At 36.5% G+C, this 20492-nt stretch overlaps 1 protein-coding gene across 1 annotated transcript in view; it reads left to right on the plus strand.

The window, feature by feature from the left end:
* Positions 1-226: 226 nt before the first annotated feature.
* Positions 227-20492, plus strand: part of LOC141690484 (uncharacterized) — an 86758-nt gene continuing 66492 nt past the window's right edge. The window contains exons 1-2 of the mRNA XM_074495282.1: positions 227-696; positions 3770-4116. Of these exons, the coding sequence (XP_074351383.1) occupies positions 227-696; positions 3770-4116 (817 nt within the window). The remainder of the gene's footprint in view (positions 697-3769; positions 4117-20492) is intronic.

Here is a 20492-nt window from a genome sequence, read left to right on the forward strand (position 1 = left end):
AAGCCAAGGGGAGCCCTTGATGCAAAAACAGAGAGAAAATGAAAGAAAAGAAGGTACAGAAGAATGGGAAGAGCCCATTATTAGTGAGTTAATGGATGTCAATGAGGCTGAAAAGAAACAACTACTTCAGCAAGAATATTAAGCTGTCTTAGACTCTATTTCTTATGAAGCTAAGGCATTTACTCACCCTATTCCAGCTTATCAAATTTTAGCTGAACATGATAATATGGCTGCTGAGAAGATATTGAACTTGGTGCACACTACTGAATCTATGCACAGGGCAAATGATGCAATCACTGCCATGCTTTCCATAACTGGTAATGACTTTACCTATCCATCTGGTGGTTCTAAGGAGTTTGGGGATGAAGATGATGAAGATGACTTCATGCACACATGGGGAGACACAAGGACTAGCTTAATCACAAACACTTCATCTTGGATGTTTAGTAAGGACTGTGATACACATCACTTTAAATCCACTCTCTTCAACTTAATTCAACAAACTCAGAAAGCTATTCAAGCCACTTTAGATGTCAACCCCAAGTCTCTTCTCCAAGAACACCTTGAATCTCTTCAGTTACACAAGATCCAATCTCTCAAACAAAATCAAGATGTGTCTGAAATCAAGAATGAGATTGGACAGGTCAAGAAAGACATTACTGAGAGATTAGAGTCCATGCTACCTGCCTCAACACTGTTGGATGTCACTAGACAACTAAGGAAAAATTCTGATCTAGCCACCAAATTTGACTCCTTGGACGCCAGGCTCAGGACCCTGGAAACCTCAATTACTCAAATCCATCTACACCAAGCTCAACAAACTCTACTACTTCAGAAACTGGTGGCAGCACAAACCTCAACCTCCACTCAACTTGATGCTAACAAAAAGGGGGAGAAAGACTCTATCATTCCAGTTAGCCAGGGGGAGTCAACAAGTGAGGGGGAGAAAGTGCTCAATATTCAAGTAAGCAAAGTGATTATTCCAGCAGTTACTTTCATAAAGCCACTAGCCTTGGACATCATTGATCTGATCAAGATAGCAGCTGCTAAGTTGGAATCAAATGAAAAATTTAAAAAGCTTGATTTTGCAGCAGTTGAGCAAGAGCTAGATGCAAAATGGAAGAAGCTTGATGAAAATATCAAGAAGAAATTTGGTCCAATTGGGAAGCAAGACAAGGTCTTTTCTCACTTCTCTCAATTGAGATAAATTTCAGTTAATGAAATGAGCCTGGGGAACATGGAAAGGGGGTCAAACCTTATCAATCAAGTCTCCAAAGGCCAGTGTGATTTTAAAGCCAAAAAGAAATTATCCAAAGAATTCAGACAAAAATCCACTGGACTTATCCAATGAAACCCCTAGGCCAGATGAAAAGAAGCTGCTTGCAAGGTCTATTTCCTTATCCAAAGATCCCAGAGACACAGTGTCAAAGAACAGAATAGTTAAGATCTACAGGAATGGTAAACTAACCTGTGTAGTGGCTGGACATCCACAGTTTGCAGAGGCTACAAAAGAAGAAAAGGTGAGGCTTAAACAACAACAAAATCAAGCTGCTTTAGAAGCCAAGAACCTAACCAAGAAGCCTGCAACCACTGAAGTTACATTGCCTGTTGTGACAACTGAAGATCTGAATGAAGGAAAGAAAGAAGAACCAAAGCAGACTAAGAGGAAGTTTAGATACAAAATCCATGCAAAGAGGAAGATAGATTTCAATGAAGATAAGGAAGACTACATGCCAAACCAATTTACAATTTCAAGTCAACCAGCCATACCTATATTGAAGGAGGCTGAGTTCAAGGTTGATCCTAACATCACCTTTCATGGTAATCCTGCAATTTCTAAGGATGAGCCTATAGATTGGGACAACTTGCCTTTTTCTGATCTAAATCTTCCAATCTGTTCCAAACAAAGGAAGGCAAAGAAAAGAGTAGTCAAAATAGTCAAGCCTGTCAAGCTTCAATCCAAGCAAGTGGCCAAATCCAATCCTAATGTCAACAAGGGATATCAACTCTACATATGTGACATCAAAGAATTTTTAGACATAAATCTCTATCTGGATGAGCTAGAAGAAGTTAGAGCTATTCATGCCTACAAGCACCTTCCAGAGAGACTAGTCTTCAGGTACAAGGGTGATAAAGAGATTACATGGCCATTTCACAGAATTCTCAATGAAGATTATTCCACTTTGGTTACCATCTTCTCTGCAATCAAGAAAAACTTTGGATTTAATATAGTTGCCAAGAAAATGGTACTAAACAAGATTGAGGAGATAAGGAATAGCTGGAGATGACCAAATGCACTACCAAGAGTATTGACAATTCCTTTCACTGAAGATAGGGTGCATTTGAGGCCTTATTGGATATTGGAGTTCAAAGATGAAAAATACATCAGAAGATTCTTCAGATTGGAAGATCAACTAAAGAGTGCAAACAATGAAACTCTCAAGGAGATGCAAGAAAAGCTGGATCAGTCAAATGAGGATGAATCAGAATTTTACAGGAAACTCCAAAATTAAATTGAGGAAAACAATCTGAAGCTCGGAAATAAGTCAAGGCAATCAAGGAAATGATCTAAATTTGCTCAGTCTAAAGGAGCACCTTGAAAATGATCTGTAAGACACTCTACAAATCCTTCTTTGTGAGAATTCTCAATAAACTGCAGCACTTGTAAATTTTAATCTACTTTATTTCATTTGGTATTCATAGAGTATTTTCTTATCATCAAGTTTCTCTTAATTTATGGCTACAATTCCAGTAGACATAAATTGAGGGAGATTGTTAGGAATTTGTTGTGTACTTGATGATAAATTGAATAAAACACTTAGTAGATATTATTTAAGTGAAGTTGTAGCTCTCAACGGATGATCAATTCAACATCCGTTGAAAGAGTAGTTTATATAACAATAAGACCAGTAGCACATTTCTGCATACTTAAATAACTTAGTTAACTAGATGTTGTAGAATGTTTTTGTCATGTTGACTACTAGATTGATATGCAAGATAGATTGGTTAAGTGTAAATATTAGATACCTTGTAATCTTGTGTAAATGAAATAGAGTCAAATGCCAAGAAGACAGCCTCAACGGATGATTCAAAAAGTTTCAACGGATGATCAACTTAAGTCTCGACAGATGATTAACCTGAGTTTCAATGGATGATCAATGTGAGTTTTAATGGATGATCAAATTCAAAAAAGCAGTTAATAGTGACTTGACAGTCACATATGTTAGTTGTATGCAAATGGAATGTGGCAGCCTAATTCAGGTTTTAGAGAACAAAGAAGCATTTCCATTTCCATGCTAAATTGAAGATATTCAAAGATGCTGGAAAAAGAAGTGAAGAAGCATGAAGTTGGACTAGAAATAATTTATCTTATTTGTGTGTCTTCTTATCATGTAACTTGGTGATATATAAACCAAGAGTAGGAAGTTGAAGTGTATCCAAGTTAGAAAGAAAATTACCAGATAAATAGATAAGGCATAATTTGTAAAGAACTTCTCTGGATTTTGCAGATTCAACTTGTAAGCAGCTGTGTACAATTTTGTAACACAGAGTTCTCTACTAAAAATATATCTCTAGTGGAAAAGTTCAATCCACCATAAAGTTTTTAAGTACTTTTATTTAAATACTTTATGTTTTGATTTCTATACTTCTTTTATTCCGCACCATTGCTAAATCAAACACAACTATATATATTTATTGAAGAACTGTTCTTAAAAATTGAAAAGAAGCCAGAATTACATTCAACCCCCCTTTTGTAATTCTTGTTTAGATTATTTGGGAATAACAAGACACATAATGCATCAAATCCAAATTCTGACATCCATTCTACTGCTGAGGAACTTGTAGAATTATCTGAAACTCCAGTCATGCAATATTACAAGAGAGCAAGGGAAGTCTCTCATGAGCAAGTAGAAGCTAGTGTCAAGAGGCTGCAAGAGAAAGGACTTTTTCCTGGATCAAGCACAAAAGAACCTGCATCTCAAAGGGCTACAGCAGCTACATCTTCTAATCCAGTCACACAAGAACGTGCACCTCAAAGTGGTACACCATATATTGAAGCACAAGAGCCTCTGATTGAAGCTGCTCAGGAGTCTATTATTGCAATTATGGAGAAGAGTACACAAGAACCTGGTTGTCAAAGTCATCCAGCAACTCCTGATTCTCCAGCTACACAAGAACCATTGCATCAAAGTTGCAATGCAAGCCTTACTCCCGATGCAGTGACTCTTATTATTGATGCTGAAGGTAGAGTTCATCCGTCTCAATTATCTGTTGATATTTTGTCAGTACCACAATTGAATGTTCGCACATAATCTGCATCCTCGGATTCACAAGGTATAAATACTGTTATTACTTTATCAACATTTATTTTAAATACTGATCTGGTTCTTTCACTATTTATTACATTTTTCATGATATAAATCCTATCAGTATGATTACTCCTAAACCTTATTTAAGGAATACCTCTAGTTGTATGACCACTGATCACCCTTCTTTAGCCACCTCTTATTTCTGTAGGACAATCTTTCTGAGCCTTTTTCTGTGAGATGTGTGAAAAGATTGAGAGAAAAATAGAATTTAGAGAGGCAGGATCCTTCCTGGCAAAAGAAGAGGTAGATGAGAGATATAATTTAGTAATCCTTGTGAGGAAGCTCTTACTATTAAAAGTCATGAGATGTGTGGTGTGAGGAGTAGTGAGACTACTTTAAAAGAATAGAGAGATTAAGTTTTATCTGATATATGTTTGTAGGTGCTTAGAGTACTAAAGAAACAGATGCTGAAAAATAGTCTGTTGAACATCAAGAACATCAAGAACACTCTGATACACTAAGGGCTATTAATCTCCCTGCAATTCTAAGTACTGATACTTTCTTGCAGTCCAAACATTCTACTATTCCACCACATGGTACAATCCCTATTTTTGTTGAAAAATAGTCCATTTACTCTACTTTACATTCACCTGAGGAAATCTATGTTGTTGCTGAAGATGGAGTAGCACAGAAGTCCATTCATAAAGTTTCATTCATTTCATCACATGAATCACTACAGCATGTTACAGGAAATGAGGTTCTAGAAGTTAATCTCGAAGCTCCAATTCATTTATCTACGATACTTGAAGATGTGGAGTTAATTGCTGAAGGTATGGAAGCTTCTGAAGCAACTGGATCACAAACTGCACAAATTTCTAATTCTATTCTATATGCTGAAGCTGATGATAAAGTTCAGCAATTAGTGCAAAATCCGATTACTGTTGAAGAATCTAATGATGGTGAAGAGGCTAATGTTTCTAATGCTATTATAGATCATGAGGATGATCTTTTCTTCCCTGAAGATATGCCTATGCATGTGAGACAACACATTCGGAAAGAGTTAGATGCTATGAAAGAAAAGGATTATTCTGATAATCTCTAGAATGCTCATTGGAAAGATAATACATATCCTATTTCTCGAACACAAGCTGTTGTACATCTGGAAACATCAGAATGAAAAATTACAAATCCTGATATACTGAATCATCTGAAAGCATCAACTTTAGTTGTCAGATCCTTACACACAGCTCATGAAGCAACTACTACTCAAATCAATAGGATTAAAGAATCTTTGATTGCTTCAAAGCTGACTACTCATCAGGAAATTCAGAAACAAATTTCATCAATAGTTTCCAGAAAAACTACAATTGAATCCAGTCAAGCTAGAATGGAAGCTAAACAAGATCAAATGTTTGCTCAACTTACAGAAGTACATAATTCAATGGAGCTGATTCTTTCTCTACTCCTTGGCGATGATGCCAAAAAGGGGGAGAATATTATTACATCTAAATGCAAACAACTATCATTGACAAGTACTGATGATGAAAATTATGATGGAGGTAAAAAGGGGGGAAGAAGGATAACAAAAGGAGAAAAGGCGAGAAGAGTTGAAGATTTGACCATGACTACAAAAATGTAAAAATCTTCACAAGTCACAATTGTTGCTGATGAAGATCAATGCATTCTGGAGATAGAAGCTGGTGCTAAAGCAAGTCAATTTCTTCAATCTCTGAAAGACAACTCTGTTCTACAAAGATCCAAAGATTCAGTTATTTGATTCCGAGGAGAGTAGAGGAATATGTGCAAAAGAAAATCCAAGAGTTGATCTTGAACAACTACGGCAAATTGAGGAAGACTTCGAGAATTCCATGAAGACATCAAATGCTGATATTGCTGTTATTTCTCAAGTACTTTATGAAGACGATCCTTTTTAACAGACCATGTAACACCCCCAAATCCGGGGTCGGGGATTCGGGTTGTCACGAGTTCCATTTCCCTTATCAATACTTAATCTTAACAGTCAACCAACTACTGAGTACTGTGACCCCATAATATACACACACACACACCACAAGTTACAGTCTCAGAGATGAATACCAAAAATAACACAAGTCATTTTATTCCACAATTATAAACCGTTACACCTTAAAAGGGTTTCTGAATAAATTTACATTTCTTTGCCATTATTATAATTTTATAATTCATATAGATACATAAGTCTTGGTACATCAGAAGTTGAAAGTCTAGCCTATTGGTAATTTCTACCTCAGCTACAACGGCATCAACGCTTCCAGAAAACTGCGGAACGTTTCCTAACCGCTTGCGAATTGGAAGCTTGGTCCTATTCATCTTTTCTATCTATTATTGTGTGATGAAAGAAGAAAGCAAGGGTGAGCAACAAGCCCACCGAAATAATATGTATAATAATTAACAATATATGAGCATTCTCATAGTATTCATAAAAGTCTTGGTAAAGAAGAAATGAACCAAGCTGATATCTTAATGCGACCAAGTCACAAAATATTCAGTATATATATGCATATATACTTTTCACAATCTTTGAAATCCTCTGACATGTATAATATACACAGAGTTCCAGTTTATAACTGTATAAAAATATTGTTGCAAGGTGATCTCATATATCTAACCTTGTCTCAACGTTTTTCTGAAAATCTTTGACATGCACAAGATAATCATTTACTAGATATAAGTTTAAAAGATGAAGTTACAAGGTACTCCAATATACTTATATCTTTTCCGAATACTACTTGAACTACCACCGTTCAATGTATAAATAGTTCATCCCATAGATTAAGATACAAGACAAAACTTGTATAGAATCAATCTTTAAAATATCATCAAAATAAAATGAAGTTACAAGATACTTCATTTGATGCAAACATCATTTGAAAACTCGACCCCGCCAACACTTAACAATCGCCCAACCGTAGCCTTTCTATCGAAGTGCTCTGGGTAATGTTGCAGAAATATCCCATTTGGATGATGAACTCATTACGGGAGTTTACCGCGCTAGGAAGACCACTTACGATGATCAGTCGTAGTAGTGCAACCCCACCATTTTTTTACATGTAGAGGAGAACAGTCGGATTTACTTGTCAACCGAACCCTGGACTCCTAAGGAATGGACCGTCTTAGCGGAACTTCCAGGCCATTTGGGCCAATATAATAAGGTCGGGCCGGCGCCACTCAACCACTTACGCCACTCCTAGTTCAGATGAAATCCATGACTCTAAAACGTAAAGCTCGTCCCCCCTTTCCCCAAGTAGAAACTTGTTGATATGGCTCCACCAAGATGTCGTATCTAGTTGGAAAGGAAAACTCACCGATATTTCCCAGGCGGTGCCTGTTAATGGATTAACTTGTTCCAAGAATTTTACTTCCCGAGTGTTGGGTAAGTAATCAAAAACTCTTTTATCAAAACAACAACCTTGTTACAAATATAAAATACACCACAGAGCCGGATCCCTCAGGTTTTGAGCGAGTATTTAAATCCCCTTCGAAAGGAAGATCTTAAATATAAAAAAATGAGTTTTGGGATCCGCCCTAACCTTTAAAAATCATTTTGAAGACTCGAAAACATTTTTAAGAATGTTTGGAGTAATGCTGATTTAATAAAATAAATCAGTCCCAATGTATTAGAAAATATCCGAATATTATTATTTAAATAATATTCCCATAAAGAATAATCTTTATAAAAATAATTGAAGTAGAAGTTTTAAAACTCATACTAGAAATGAATAATAAATAACCAAAGATATACTTATACGAAAGTACAATCTTTATTTGAATAATAGAAAATAAGTTTGATTATCGAAACATTATTCTTTAATAAAATAAAGAATATTATTTAATAAAATAAGCGGAGTCATAAGTCCTCGAATGAATATTCAAAACAATATTCATTAAATAAAATAAGCGGAGTCATAAGTCCTCGAATGAATATTCAAAATAATATTCATTAAGTGAAATAAAGTTATCGAATAAACCTTATTCGAATAATAGTTTTGAAAAGTATTTATATATATATATAGATATATATATATAATATACTCGGGAACATCATCTCCCGGTTTAGAAAATATGTTCACCTTTGGGTCCCCTATACTAAGGGTATACGCAACTTCTGCTTATCTCTAGCATAGGTATTATGCAACTTATAAGCAATTGAATCAACAATTAGATATCAAGATTACGAAATAGACATGCATATATACCATATCAGCATGCTCCAATATATCGCAAGATTTGCTAATAACAATCATGCACTTATCACAAGATAATGCATATACATATGTATACATCACAACAACAGTATAACGGGTAGAAAACTTGCCTGAGCGACTGGGGGTGGTAAAAGTCCTGGGATGAGTCTGGTAACCTATAAAACACATATAAGTTGGAATTAAACCAAAGTCGCTTAAGAATCTATACTTAAACCAATTAGACTCTAACGCTCGCTTTGCGCTTAATGATTCTCTTAAGTCGCTCGAGTACCCTCGGCTCCGCCATTTTTAATAAATTAACCATTAAGAGTTTTAAGGCGATTATTTAGTGAGTGCCTTACCAACTGCCTAATACACTTTACATAAATGTTTCATGCTCCAATTAGTCATTTAAGGTCTTTAACCAATGTTTCAAAGTAAGACGAGGGGTAATGGTTCATTCGCGAAACCCCGTTACTTAAAACGGTCGTTTCTCCTAAACCGTACATCGGATTCAAATGAACCACATATCAAAATGAAGCTCGTAACATGAACTATCTAATCATAGCAATGGTCAAAACCTAACAGTGAGTTCTCGGGTCCTGATGTTAAGAACAAAACAGTCTAAAGTAAATCGGACATTACGACGACTATATTTACGCGATTACCAATTTTTATCCTACTCCAATTCAACCACAAATCAACCACAATTCAACCATACAACCAAAATCCATCCATACCTCACTACAACAGCCCCAAAACCTCAAGTTTTTCCAATTTATATTAATCTCAAACATGAACTAAAACTATTCTTAAGTTCTTTAACTAATAACAAAGATTTACAACTCCAAAAACATCACAAAACCAACTAATCTCTACATACACAACAATCAAGCCTCTTGTGAACTATAATACTCATATTAAGCTCTTAACATTCAATAAAAAAGCTAGGTTAAGAGATTATACCTTCCTTGTGAGTGGGAGTAACTAATTAGCTTGGAATCACCCTTGAAAGTCCTTACCCAAGCTTAATCTAAACAAAAACTCAAGAACAAAATTTTAAGTTCTTGAAAAACACTATTCACCCTCTTCTTCCATGAATTTTTAGGAATATATTGTGAAGAAATTTGAAGCTCAAACTTATAGGATAGCTATATCTATGCATAAGGAGTATTAGATAATTACCTCACTAATTAACAAGGTTTGGATCTAGGATTTTGGATTTTTCTTCTTGAAAAAAAGAGAAAGGCCGAGAGCTTTCTTGAAGAAAATGAAGTCAACTTTGTGTTTTTGTGATTTTTTGATTTGTTTTGCTTGGTTGCTTGCTTTTGTTTTGATTTATTACTTTTAACCATGGTGAATTTTGTGTGGTTCACAATCAACCAACAACACCCTTTTCTTTGGTCATGCTTAGGTCATCATGTTATGTCATCCTCCCACACTTGTCCTCTTCTTGTTGGTTTGATGACATCATCCTCACTAACCTCTTTGATTAGCTTCTAATTACTTGGCTAATGACCGCTTATCTGTTATACGGTTCGCTTAACTTTCATTTTCGTTTATCGTTTGAGGGATCATACCCGGGATCTTATTACTTGGGTTTCTCCATATAGGTTACGTCTGGTTGCATGTCTATGCGCTCATATGCCCCTATTTGTCTGGCATCCGAATTACACTTCCTTAACATTGATACGTGGAACACGTTATGAACTTGCTACATGTTCGGGGGTAGGGATAGCTCATATACTAACTTCCCAATACTTCTTAATATATCCAAGGGTCCAACAATTCGTGGGCTTAGCTTTCCTTTCTTTCCGAACCACATCCATCTTTTCCAAGGGAATACCTATAACAGCACTAGGTCCCCTACTTCCTATTATTTGTCCTTTCGTGTCAAATCAACATACTTCTTATGTCCATCTTGGGCTACTACCAGCCCTCCTCTGATTAGATCTATTATATCCTTGGTCCTTTGGACTACTGCGGGTCCGAGCATCTTGCGCTCTACAATCTTCATCCTAACATAAGGGAGATCGACATTGTCTTCCCTCAAGGATCTCATAAGGCGATACCTCGATACTGACATACGATCGATTATCGTGAGAAAACTTAATCCGCGTTAAGTGATCATTCCAAATTCTTTCAAGTCTATTGCACCGACTCTCATCATAGCTTCTAGCATTATAGCTTTTGCTTCTCAATACCCATTCTTTTCCAGTTCGTAATCGTTACTACCTTCCGTAGCAAATTTTATACTGATTATACTTTTGCTTGTTAGCGTTCTATAACCTTTTAATAATCGCGTCAACCTTAGTATCACAAACGCCTTAGAATCAGAATACCACTGCACTGATAGTACTCCTTTCTAGCTGCTTCTATCTTTGAAAGCTTGATCCATCGTATAGAAGTAAAGGAATTTGTTGAGAGATCATTATGATCATGAACACTTGTTCTATTGCATAGTTACTACAGAAGGTGGCCAGCCTTTAGTACTTGACAAGCAATTAAACAACATGTGGTATCCTACTAGGCTTCTATCACACAGATAGATAGTCATTCGGCAATACCTCCCCTTCTGGAAGGGTTGTTCTTCTCAGCTTATATGAAATGAAAAGGAGAGAAAAGAACGAATTGAAGAGAATTATATATATATATAAAATATACTGCCACAAAATATCTGGCTTGGAATCTACCTCTGAACTATAGAGGTTTATCATAGGAGAACAAAACATATACGTATATATATCAACATCAGGTATTATAACATCGTATTTCACATGCCTAAATATTTTTGATATTCTGTCCATCATTCTATGGACCCATGCTCTTGCTCGAGCTTATACACAATCACCTTTGAAACTCCCTCGACATCGAAAATCGAATCTGGGATTTCATTCTAGACATCATCGTTACTAGAATTCTATGCTTGCACCGCAACCTTCCTCATATAGTAATACGACTCTCTTTTCATAAGAGGGAATAATAATTCAATAGGTAGATACTCTACTTAATTAGTCTATCAATGATAACTTACACCCTACCACGACCTGATTAGTGGTACTCAATCTCAACATCCATTCCAATACAACTTTCACAGTTGTAAGTAATCGGCTCATTACTCGTAGAATCATTCCTGCATTACTGTGGTCCACCGTTGACCTACTGTAGTCATTCGTTTTCCATGAAGTCTTAATAGCTAACCATACGGAGTCCATACATATCGTATCGAATTCTTTTAAGGAGGTAACATGATCACCGTTTATGATTCATGAAGAACACTCCTGAATTTGACGTACATATGACATGAAGCAGATAAAATTGCAGAAGAGTTTCAATGAAAGCAACGATAGCAGGTTAATACCATTATTAACCATATATCTTTATTAGGAGACATGAAGCTCAAAGGTTCATTTAGTCCTTTCGTAACATGGTCCTGGCTTATCTTAAGATATGACCCTCTAAGATAGATAGCCCGCTCACGGTGATTACAAAAATTAATCTTTACCCAACTACTATCACGGTTGAGTATCGCACAATCATCAGAAGGAATGTCAATCTTCCACACCATAATACAACCTTCACGACCTTAACCATTATCACTATATTCCTCTGGCACGAGCGCCTATAATTGTCCTCTCACACTTAAAGTGTCGGCCACCTCTTTCGCCTTTCTTGATAGTAATATTTCCTTACAATCAATGTCAGTTTAACCACTTTCACTAAATTTTCTACCTCATTTCCAATCACTGCTTGTGTGAAGATGTTTTCCTTAAAATCTGATGAGAGAAAACAAAAATATCACCATTTTTCCATAAGTTATTACCTCAGTCTTTAGAGGTTAATCATTGTCACGACTGACTCTCGATCATACTTAGGACATCTCTTATCTTGGGTCCTTCTTGTTTTCACCAATCTCGACCCTCATTTGATCGATCTATACTTTCTTATGGTTCAACACGTGCCCCACCTGGCATTATTATAATTACGTCATATTTCCTTTATCAAAATTTCTATGCTTGAGAACTTTGAATACTACCTTTCTCCTTGTAAAACCTCTAAGGTTATCCTTAAATCCTTCATCAGGTACACCCTAGGTACAGGGCATATCAAGATACCATTTACTAATACCAGAATCATTGTCTATATAGTTCTGAAAACTTTCTCCACTGATCTTTAAAGGTTGTTGTTACCTTGATCCTTTCCAATTCATACTGTCAAAACTCATGCTGTCCCTATTAAGGGTGGAATGCCAACCTTTATGCATTCCCCTAGGATTCATCTCAAGTTATCGAAGTTATACCCTTAATTCCACCTTTAAATAGGTACTTGCATCCTTCCATGGATAAATCAAGTCATATATCCTTGATAGATTATCTTATTCATCATTCCCACCTCGATAGTCTATACCTAATTTCATAATAGCATCCTTATTCAAATTGAGGTCAATCCATATGACCTCCAAAAGATAACAATGGTTATCTGCTTTTCTTTCCTGATTTGGTAATGATAACATGGATGTTCTGGAAGATATTGGTCATGTTCAACGTGAAAATCTTCTTAATAAATCCTCATTTACCTTTGTTGTTTATCTCAACAGTCATCTCAATATTGGGATATCTTTCATACCTGGCGTCTCCCTTTCTGGGTATCATGCCACCGGTCTTACACTTCACATTCTTGAAGGTCACTTCCTTCATCCAATTTTCCTAATTTCTTACTTTCTTGTCTCTTCAGTCTATCCGCATCTCATAATTTATCCTTCAAACTATCTCAAGGTTTCCTCGAATCCTTCCAACTTAAAGGGTGTACAATATATATATCTCTTATGCCTTCAACCATCAACTTTAACTCATGGTGAATCATCCTCATCCTGACGATCATATACTTTTCTATTTCTATTACTACGAGTATTTAGGGTTTCCTCATACCCAACTCCCTTATCATTCCTCAAACTCTATTGCCTTTATGCTCCTTTCTACTCCATTTTCTTTTTATTTTCCTTTCTCTTACAATCATTTCACGAACCCACTAATCATTGACTTCAAACATCACGTCGTTCTGGGATTCTTGTCCTCTAGACGAATCTTGACAACTTTTACAATCTTAGATTTGTAATTCATCATATTCGTCCGCCTTTGTTCTGGCTCTTAAAGCTTTTACACTATCTCCATAATCTTGGGATTTACTTTCTCAAAAATAATTGATTGAACTTTAATCAGTTTATCATAACCTCTTGCTCCGTGCCTTTCTTGGTCTTTCACCAGCGGGTGGTCTATCTCTTAGGAGGGTAAGTGACAAAAACAGTCTTTTGTACTTCGTCAATCATTTAGAATCTCAAATTATTCCACTATTTCCTTTAGCCAGGCTCTTGCCTCGACTGGGTCAGCTTGTTCCTTGGACTCTGAGAGCTTAGCGACTTAAAGGTCCTAAAAGAATTTCCGACTGCATTGTTTCCTCAGGGTGGTGGTTGGGGTAAAAGTATAAGTTTTGTTTAGGAAGGTCCATGATTTGCCATATAGGAGTACCATATCGGGTCTCCTTTCCTTACTCGACCTTCTATTTCCTTAGTATGAAATGTTTCATCCTTCTCCCATACTTGGAGTTATCTTATACGTTAAAATCCCTGTTTTCCACTTCATTATATTCAGGGTTCCTTATATCTTAATTGCGACCTCCCTGATTATCACATTCAAGGTTTGCCCCTAATCTTATTCCTCGTGGGGGCATAATGCTTGGAAAATTTTTGAGAATCTCTGGATATTTGTCTTACTTACTTTGCTTAAGTCTTTCCCTCGTTCAATCCTTGCATGATTGCAAATTATGAATACTCAAGTTCTATAAACTTCGCGACACTCTCTTAAGTGTTAATAATGCAATTAACAATATAAACTTATCACAAACAACTGATCTGAACTGAAATTAACGAATATATACATAACCATTTGTTCGAGGGTACAACAACTAAACACATTACAGAGAATTACATCATTTGATCTGATCGCTTCTATCCCAAAAGTACTACCATAGATAATCATCTAGTCATCAAAACTAATCATTCATAACTTAGGCTAATCCTCCAAAAGCGGTGCTACATGAAGCCCTTGTCTGATTGCCCAGACCCTGCACACTATTATGGATCAAGAAATGCGGGCACACACGACATCCCTAACCTGCTCCATTAAGGCGGTGATGAGGTCTAAGATAGTCGCAAGTAGAGCTGGATCAATCTGACCCTCAAGATGGCCTCTAGCTATAATTCGGGTGGTAGCCTCAATCCTTTCCATGCTATAAGCTAATCCTTCCGGAAGTACCCCGCCCTCAATTCGTGGTGCAATAAGTCGGTCCAACAGATCACTTCTAACATTACGGGCCTCAGACAGGCCACCCCAAGTCATATGATAATTGGCGATAAGAGAAGCCTGAGTGGTAGCATCTAGCAGTCCATGGGGTGCAGGTGGTGCAGACCCAGGAGATCCAAATGGATAACCAAGCACGGTATCAGGTGACAATGGTGCAAGAGATAAAGGTGGCATTTCCTCAATAGGTGCTGGGCTCTGTACAGGGGAGGGAACAGGAATTGGTGGAACCTCATGGATGTCTACAGGAACCTCTGGAAGAGGGTCCGATACTAGTATAACCGGTGCCGTGGAAGGTCCCACTTCTTCTGCCCTCATTATCCTCGGTGCCCTTGGTAACTCTTCATCCTCTAGTGCCACCCTCGCGGCCATTCTAGCTCTGGTAGTCGCCATGACTACGGTCATCAATTCCTCAGTAGTCCTCTCTTTATTCCCGTCAGGACCCTCTACGAGATCCTCCTCAGCAACAATCCCTTCTGGGATAACATCCTCAACTGCAACATTCCCAACATGAATCTCATCCAGTCCCTCGCTAGGGTACTCTATCGGATTCACAATTTGATATCCAACATGTAATAAAACATCCTCATGCCGATGCTCCTGAACCTCAGGGTTCGGTGCCCCACTGCCCTATATGATAACGAACTATGTTACTACCACGATATTTATAAGGGTTCCCATAAGGGTTTTAACTTTCAGTACTACATTAGGTAGCCTGACTATGAACTTGGAAAGAGTTCTTATTATCTTAGTGAACTTATTATCATAACGCTATATCATCTCTGAGGTTTATAACGCTTAGCTCTGATACCATTTCTGTAACACCCCCAAATCCGGGGTCGGGGATTCGGGTTGTCACGAGTTCCATTTCCCTTATCAATACTTAATCTTAACAGTCAACCAACTACTGAGTACTGTGACCCCACAATATACACACACACACACACCACAAGTTATAGTCTCAGAGATGAATAGCAAAAATAACACAAGTCATTTTATTCCACAATTATAAACCGTTACACCTTAAAAGGGTTTCTGAATAAATTTATATTTCTTTTCCATTATTACAATTCATATAGATACATAAGTCTTGGTACATCAGAAGTTGAAAGTCTAGCCTATTGGTAATTTCTACCTCAGCTACAGCGGCATCAACGCTTCCAGAAAACTGCAGAACGTTTCCTAACAGCTTGCGAATTGGAAGCTTGGTCCTATTCATCTTTTCTATCTGTTGTTGTGTGATGAAAGAAGAAAGCAAGGGTGAGCAACAAGCCCACCGAAATAATATGTATAATAATTAACAATATATGAGCATTCTCATAGTACTCATGAAAGTCTTGGTCAAGAAGAAATGAACCAAGCTGATATCTTAACGCGACCAAGTCGCAAAATATTCAGTATATATATATACATATAAACATTTCACAATCTTTGAAATCCTCTGACATGTATAATATATACAGAGTTCCAGTTTATAGCTGTAATATCCGGGATATATCGTGTAATTATTTTTGCTATTAAATAATTATTATGTGTGTTCAGTATCTATTCTGTGAGATAATTGTTAAGTGTTATCTGTACTTGGATATTCAAAAATAATATTAATTGAGTATTTTAATTTTTATATGTCCAAAATAAAATATAGATAATTGTCATATCTTCCTAATGATTTTGATGTTGATTTATGGATTTATAAGAATCATATGAAATTTCTAAAATCTTTTTCCGGGTAATTAAAATCTATTCTTTAAAAACGGGAACCAACCGACGTCACCCGTTGTTACGTTTTTGGAACCCGAAACTCTTTCGAGAACTCCTTCCTAACCTAATTGTAATATTCCGAGCATATTCCATGTTTTGACTTTTTCGATCCGGCGTACGGTTTGTTCTGCGCGGGTCCCGGCGCAACATTTTCGATACAATATTCATTTCGGTAAATCAATAAAACCCGTATTTTCGATAAACAGGAGGTTTTTATTAAACTATCCCAATTATCACTTCGTAATACGTGTAGCCAGGCGCTGAGACCAAGACCGCAGTACAAATTGTACTGGTTTGGATAATTATCCCGAAAACCGATACCGTTTGGATCAGTTTTTATAAATAAACGTACCGTTTTGATCCAACGGGATACTAATTTTCTATAAATATAAATAGCCTTCTACCGTATTTTATTTCGTATCAAAATCATTTGCAGACAGATAAATATATAATTTTATAGAGAAAAATCATATATTCATAAACTGTTCCAAGAATCAAATAAACTTTTGAAGGTGTTATTGATCTTTGTTTGAAAAGCTCGAGTACTGGATTTGAAGGTCTTGAAAAGTTCTATCAGAATCTGTAATCCATATACCCGCCGAATCAAAGGTTTATTTTCTGGAAATTTATTTATTTTTGAATTTATTTTATTAATAATATGAATTTTTGTTCGGATGATTGTTTGTATGATTTGATGATTGCTTGTTGTAGAGCTTGTTTTCCTGATGATTTTCATATGTCATACGTCTGATTTGGAGTTCAATAACATGCTCAAAAGTGGGTTTAATTTTCGAATTTCAAAATTAGGGTTTATAACCCGTATGAATGTTTTCAATTGAAATTTGGGGGTTTTTGATTCAGGGGTTATTAACTATTGATTTATAGTGGGTTGTGTTCCTTATGAAATTTTCAATCGATTGATATATAGCTCGTTAACAGAGGATGCTTGAATCGTAGGGAGTTGTGTTTTTAAAATTCCCGATGTTCGCCGGAAACCGGAGATGTTTTTGGCCAATTTCCGGCCAGAACAGGGATGATTAGAATGATTTGTTTGCATGGATATGTTCCTGGTAATCTGTAGTTTAATTCTGGAGGTGATGGTGGTGGGAGGATGCCGGAAGTGAGTTCTCCGGCCACCCCGATTTTCCGGCGACTGGAACTGCAAAATTGCAGTTTAGTCCCTGTATTTTTGAAGATGGTGAAGTTTAGTCCCTGTAGTTTGCAAAGTTTTCAAAAATAGGATTCCTGTTTATAAAATGTTTAAAAATCATATTTCCTATTTATTTTTATTATAAGAATTCATTTTTAATTTCTGAAAATTCTGAAAATTATTATTTTAATTCCGAAAATTATTTTTAATTCAAAAAATAAATCTGAATTAGTTAGTTAATTAACTTCAGTTGATTACTAATTGATTAATTGGTCAATTAATTCGAAAATTAATTGATTAATTGATTTAATTAATTATTAATTGATTTTAGTTAATTATTTAATTAGATTTAATTATTTAAAAATGATTTAAAAATTCTGAAAAATAGTTTCGAGCTTTAAAATATTATTCTAAATTATTTCCAAGGCTCAATAATTATTATAAAATTGTTTCGGAACCAGAATTGGCCAACCGAACCCTGTTTCTTTACCCGATATTGATCCAACAACCCGTTTTAATTCCAAAAAATGTTTTAAAAATCATTTTAAATATCAGAAAGCCTATTTATGACCCGAGACTTCTTTATAAATGATATGTCATTGATTACGTGATGTATTATGTGTTAGACGTGACTTGTTGATTGACTATTGGTCTATATATTCGATGTTTACTTGATTATTGCATAACTTTCAATCCGTTAATCGGATTTGGGTAAAACGAAGGGTAGATAGAAGTTTGTGTTGAATAGAACTCTATGAGTCGATTATTGATAGATGCTTATGATATGTGAGCAGAAGAGGCATGGCGTAGGAAAGGGAAACAGGTAGTTGAGGAGTAAAACGGTTGTGATTGGAAGCGAGTGCAGTGTAGTAAGCTAATACCAGGCAAGTGTTCTGAACTTTCTCGAGATATTGTAGTACTTGATAGTCTTGTTGATATTGCAAGTGCTTTGAAGCACTGTACCCTAAACCTTAATTCCAGTTATTGATCTTGAGCCGTAACCTGATTCTTTCTAGACCATTGATTGTTGTATACCCGAACACGAACTTCAAGTACACAATACTACTCCACAAATACATGCAAACAAAATCCTAAACACTGAACTGAATTACTTATATACTCAAACATTGTATCCTATGCTTTGAAAGCCCAAATCTTGAAACCCTGAAATGTTGATTCCTTTGTTATCCAATTCTTTCATTACCCAGCATCCAAGCTTTGAAATTATCTTATTGATCTTTACAAGGATTGAAACCCTTTCATTGTTAAACACTTATTGTTGTTAATGAATCTGGTTATTGTTTATTATTTCTTATTCTGTTATTATGTTAGAATTGGATTGTTTTTATAAAATTATGGACTAGATTCGTGGTCAGACCATATAATTGGTCAAGTTAGGCCAATGTGTGCCTTGGATCCAGTAGTTAGAGCAATGTTGTGTGCCTTGCTCAGGGTTAGTGCGTGACTGATCAGCAGCCTAACCTTGGTTTTTAAATTAAAAGTATAATATCCAATTCTAAATCATAATCCATTGTTCACTTGATATCATAATCATGTCCACCTGATGATCATTATTCTCAGTTTTGTCATTATGACTTGCTGAGCTAGTTAGCTCATTTGTGCGATATTGTTTCTGTTCTTTTCCAGTTAAGAAGGAACCAGTTGGTACCGCGGATCCCCAGTCCAGTGCGAGAGCTAGGAGTTCAGGTTGATTGAGCGGAGTTAGTAGGCTTCTTTTGGGATAGTTTAAGTTTGTAAAAGTTGTAATAAAGTTTAATACTCAGTTTGAGTTTGAATGATTGGGATTTGAACGGTTTGTAATATATTAGTGTGTTTGGCTTTTGTGCATACTTTAACCTGTTCCGGTCCGTGGTGATTGGTAAGTAGGGGTCACTGCATATATTATTATTATCTTTATTATTATTATAAGCAGGTTATAAAGAAGGTGTGTGTGTGGACCCCAAACTTCTGACCCGGGTTTGGAGGGCGCCACAGGTTTGATATCAGAGCTACAGGTTATAAGTCACTGACACAAGCCTAGGTTGACGGGAATGGGTAGAGGGTTAGGATTAGAAGTAAGGAATAGAATGATAGAACGTCGAGAGGTTGAGTGTTACGGTATAACCAGTAGTAGTATAATTCGCGTCGTGGTTCGAGATTCTTATATTGCGATATAATTTCAGATAGCAGCGATGGCCGACTCTTTTATTCCCGTATCAGCTGATCACTCAGAGCCTTCAGTTGGAGTGCCGTCTTCGGATCCACGTCCTGTTGTTCCACCAGTGTTAGCTATACTACCTCCACCTGTGTTGCAGCCCATACCATTGCAGGCTATTCCACCTCCAGGTATAAGGCCACTTATCAGAGGACCCCCACCAGCTGATTCGGATTCCACTGGGCATTCAGTTGCGAGTGCCCCATTCCAGTCTACATTGCCCCCGGTTCCTTATTACCGGTATGAGGCTCTTCTATTGGAGTGTGATTCCTTGTTGGCCCAGATCAGAGAGCTACATCATATCATTAGGACTACAGATGTTAATCGTGGTGTGAGGAAGCTTCGAAAGGAGATTCATGTGACACGGAGGGTTCTTGAGGCTAGGCTACATGGAGCTACACTACCTGGCAGAGGCCCTGATGTACTGATGGGTTGGCTAGTGAGTTAATGGAGGACTTTGAGAGGCTGGCAGGACCA

Source organism: Apium graveolens, chromosome 2, assembly GCF_009905375.1.
Source record: "Apium graveolens cultivar Ventura chromosome 2, ASM990537v1, whole genome shotgun sequence".
Classification (NCBI taxonomy): domain Eukaryota; kingdom Viridiplantae; phylum Streptophyta; class Magnoliopsida; order Apiales; family Apiaceae; genus Apium; species Apium graveolens.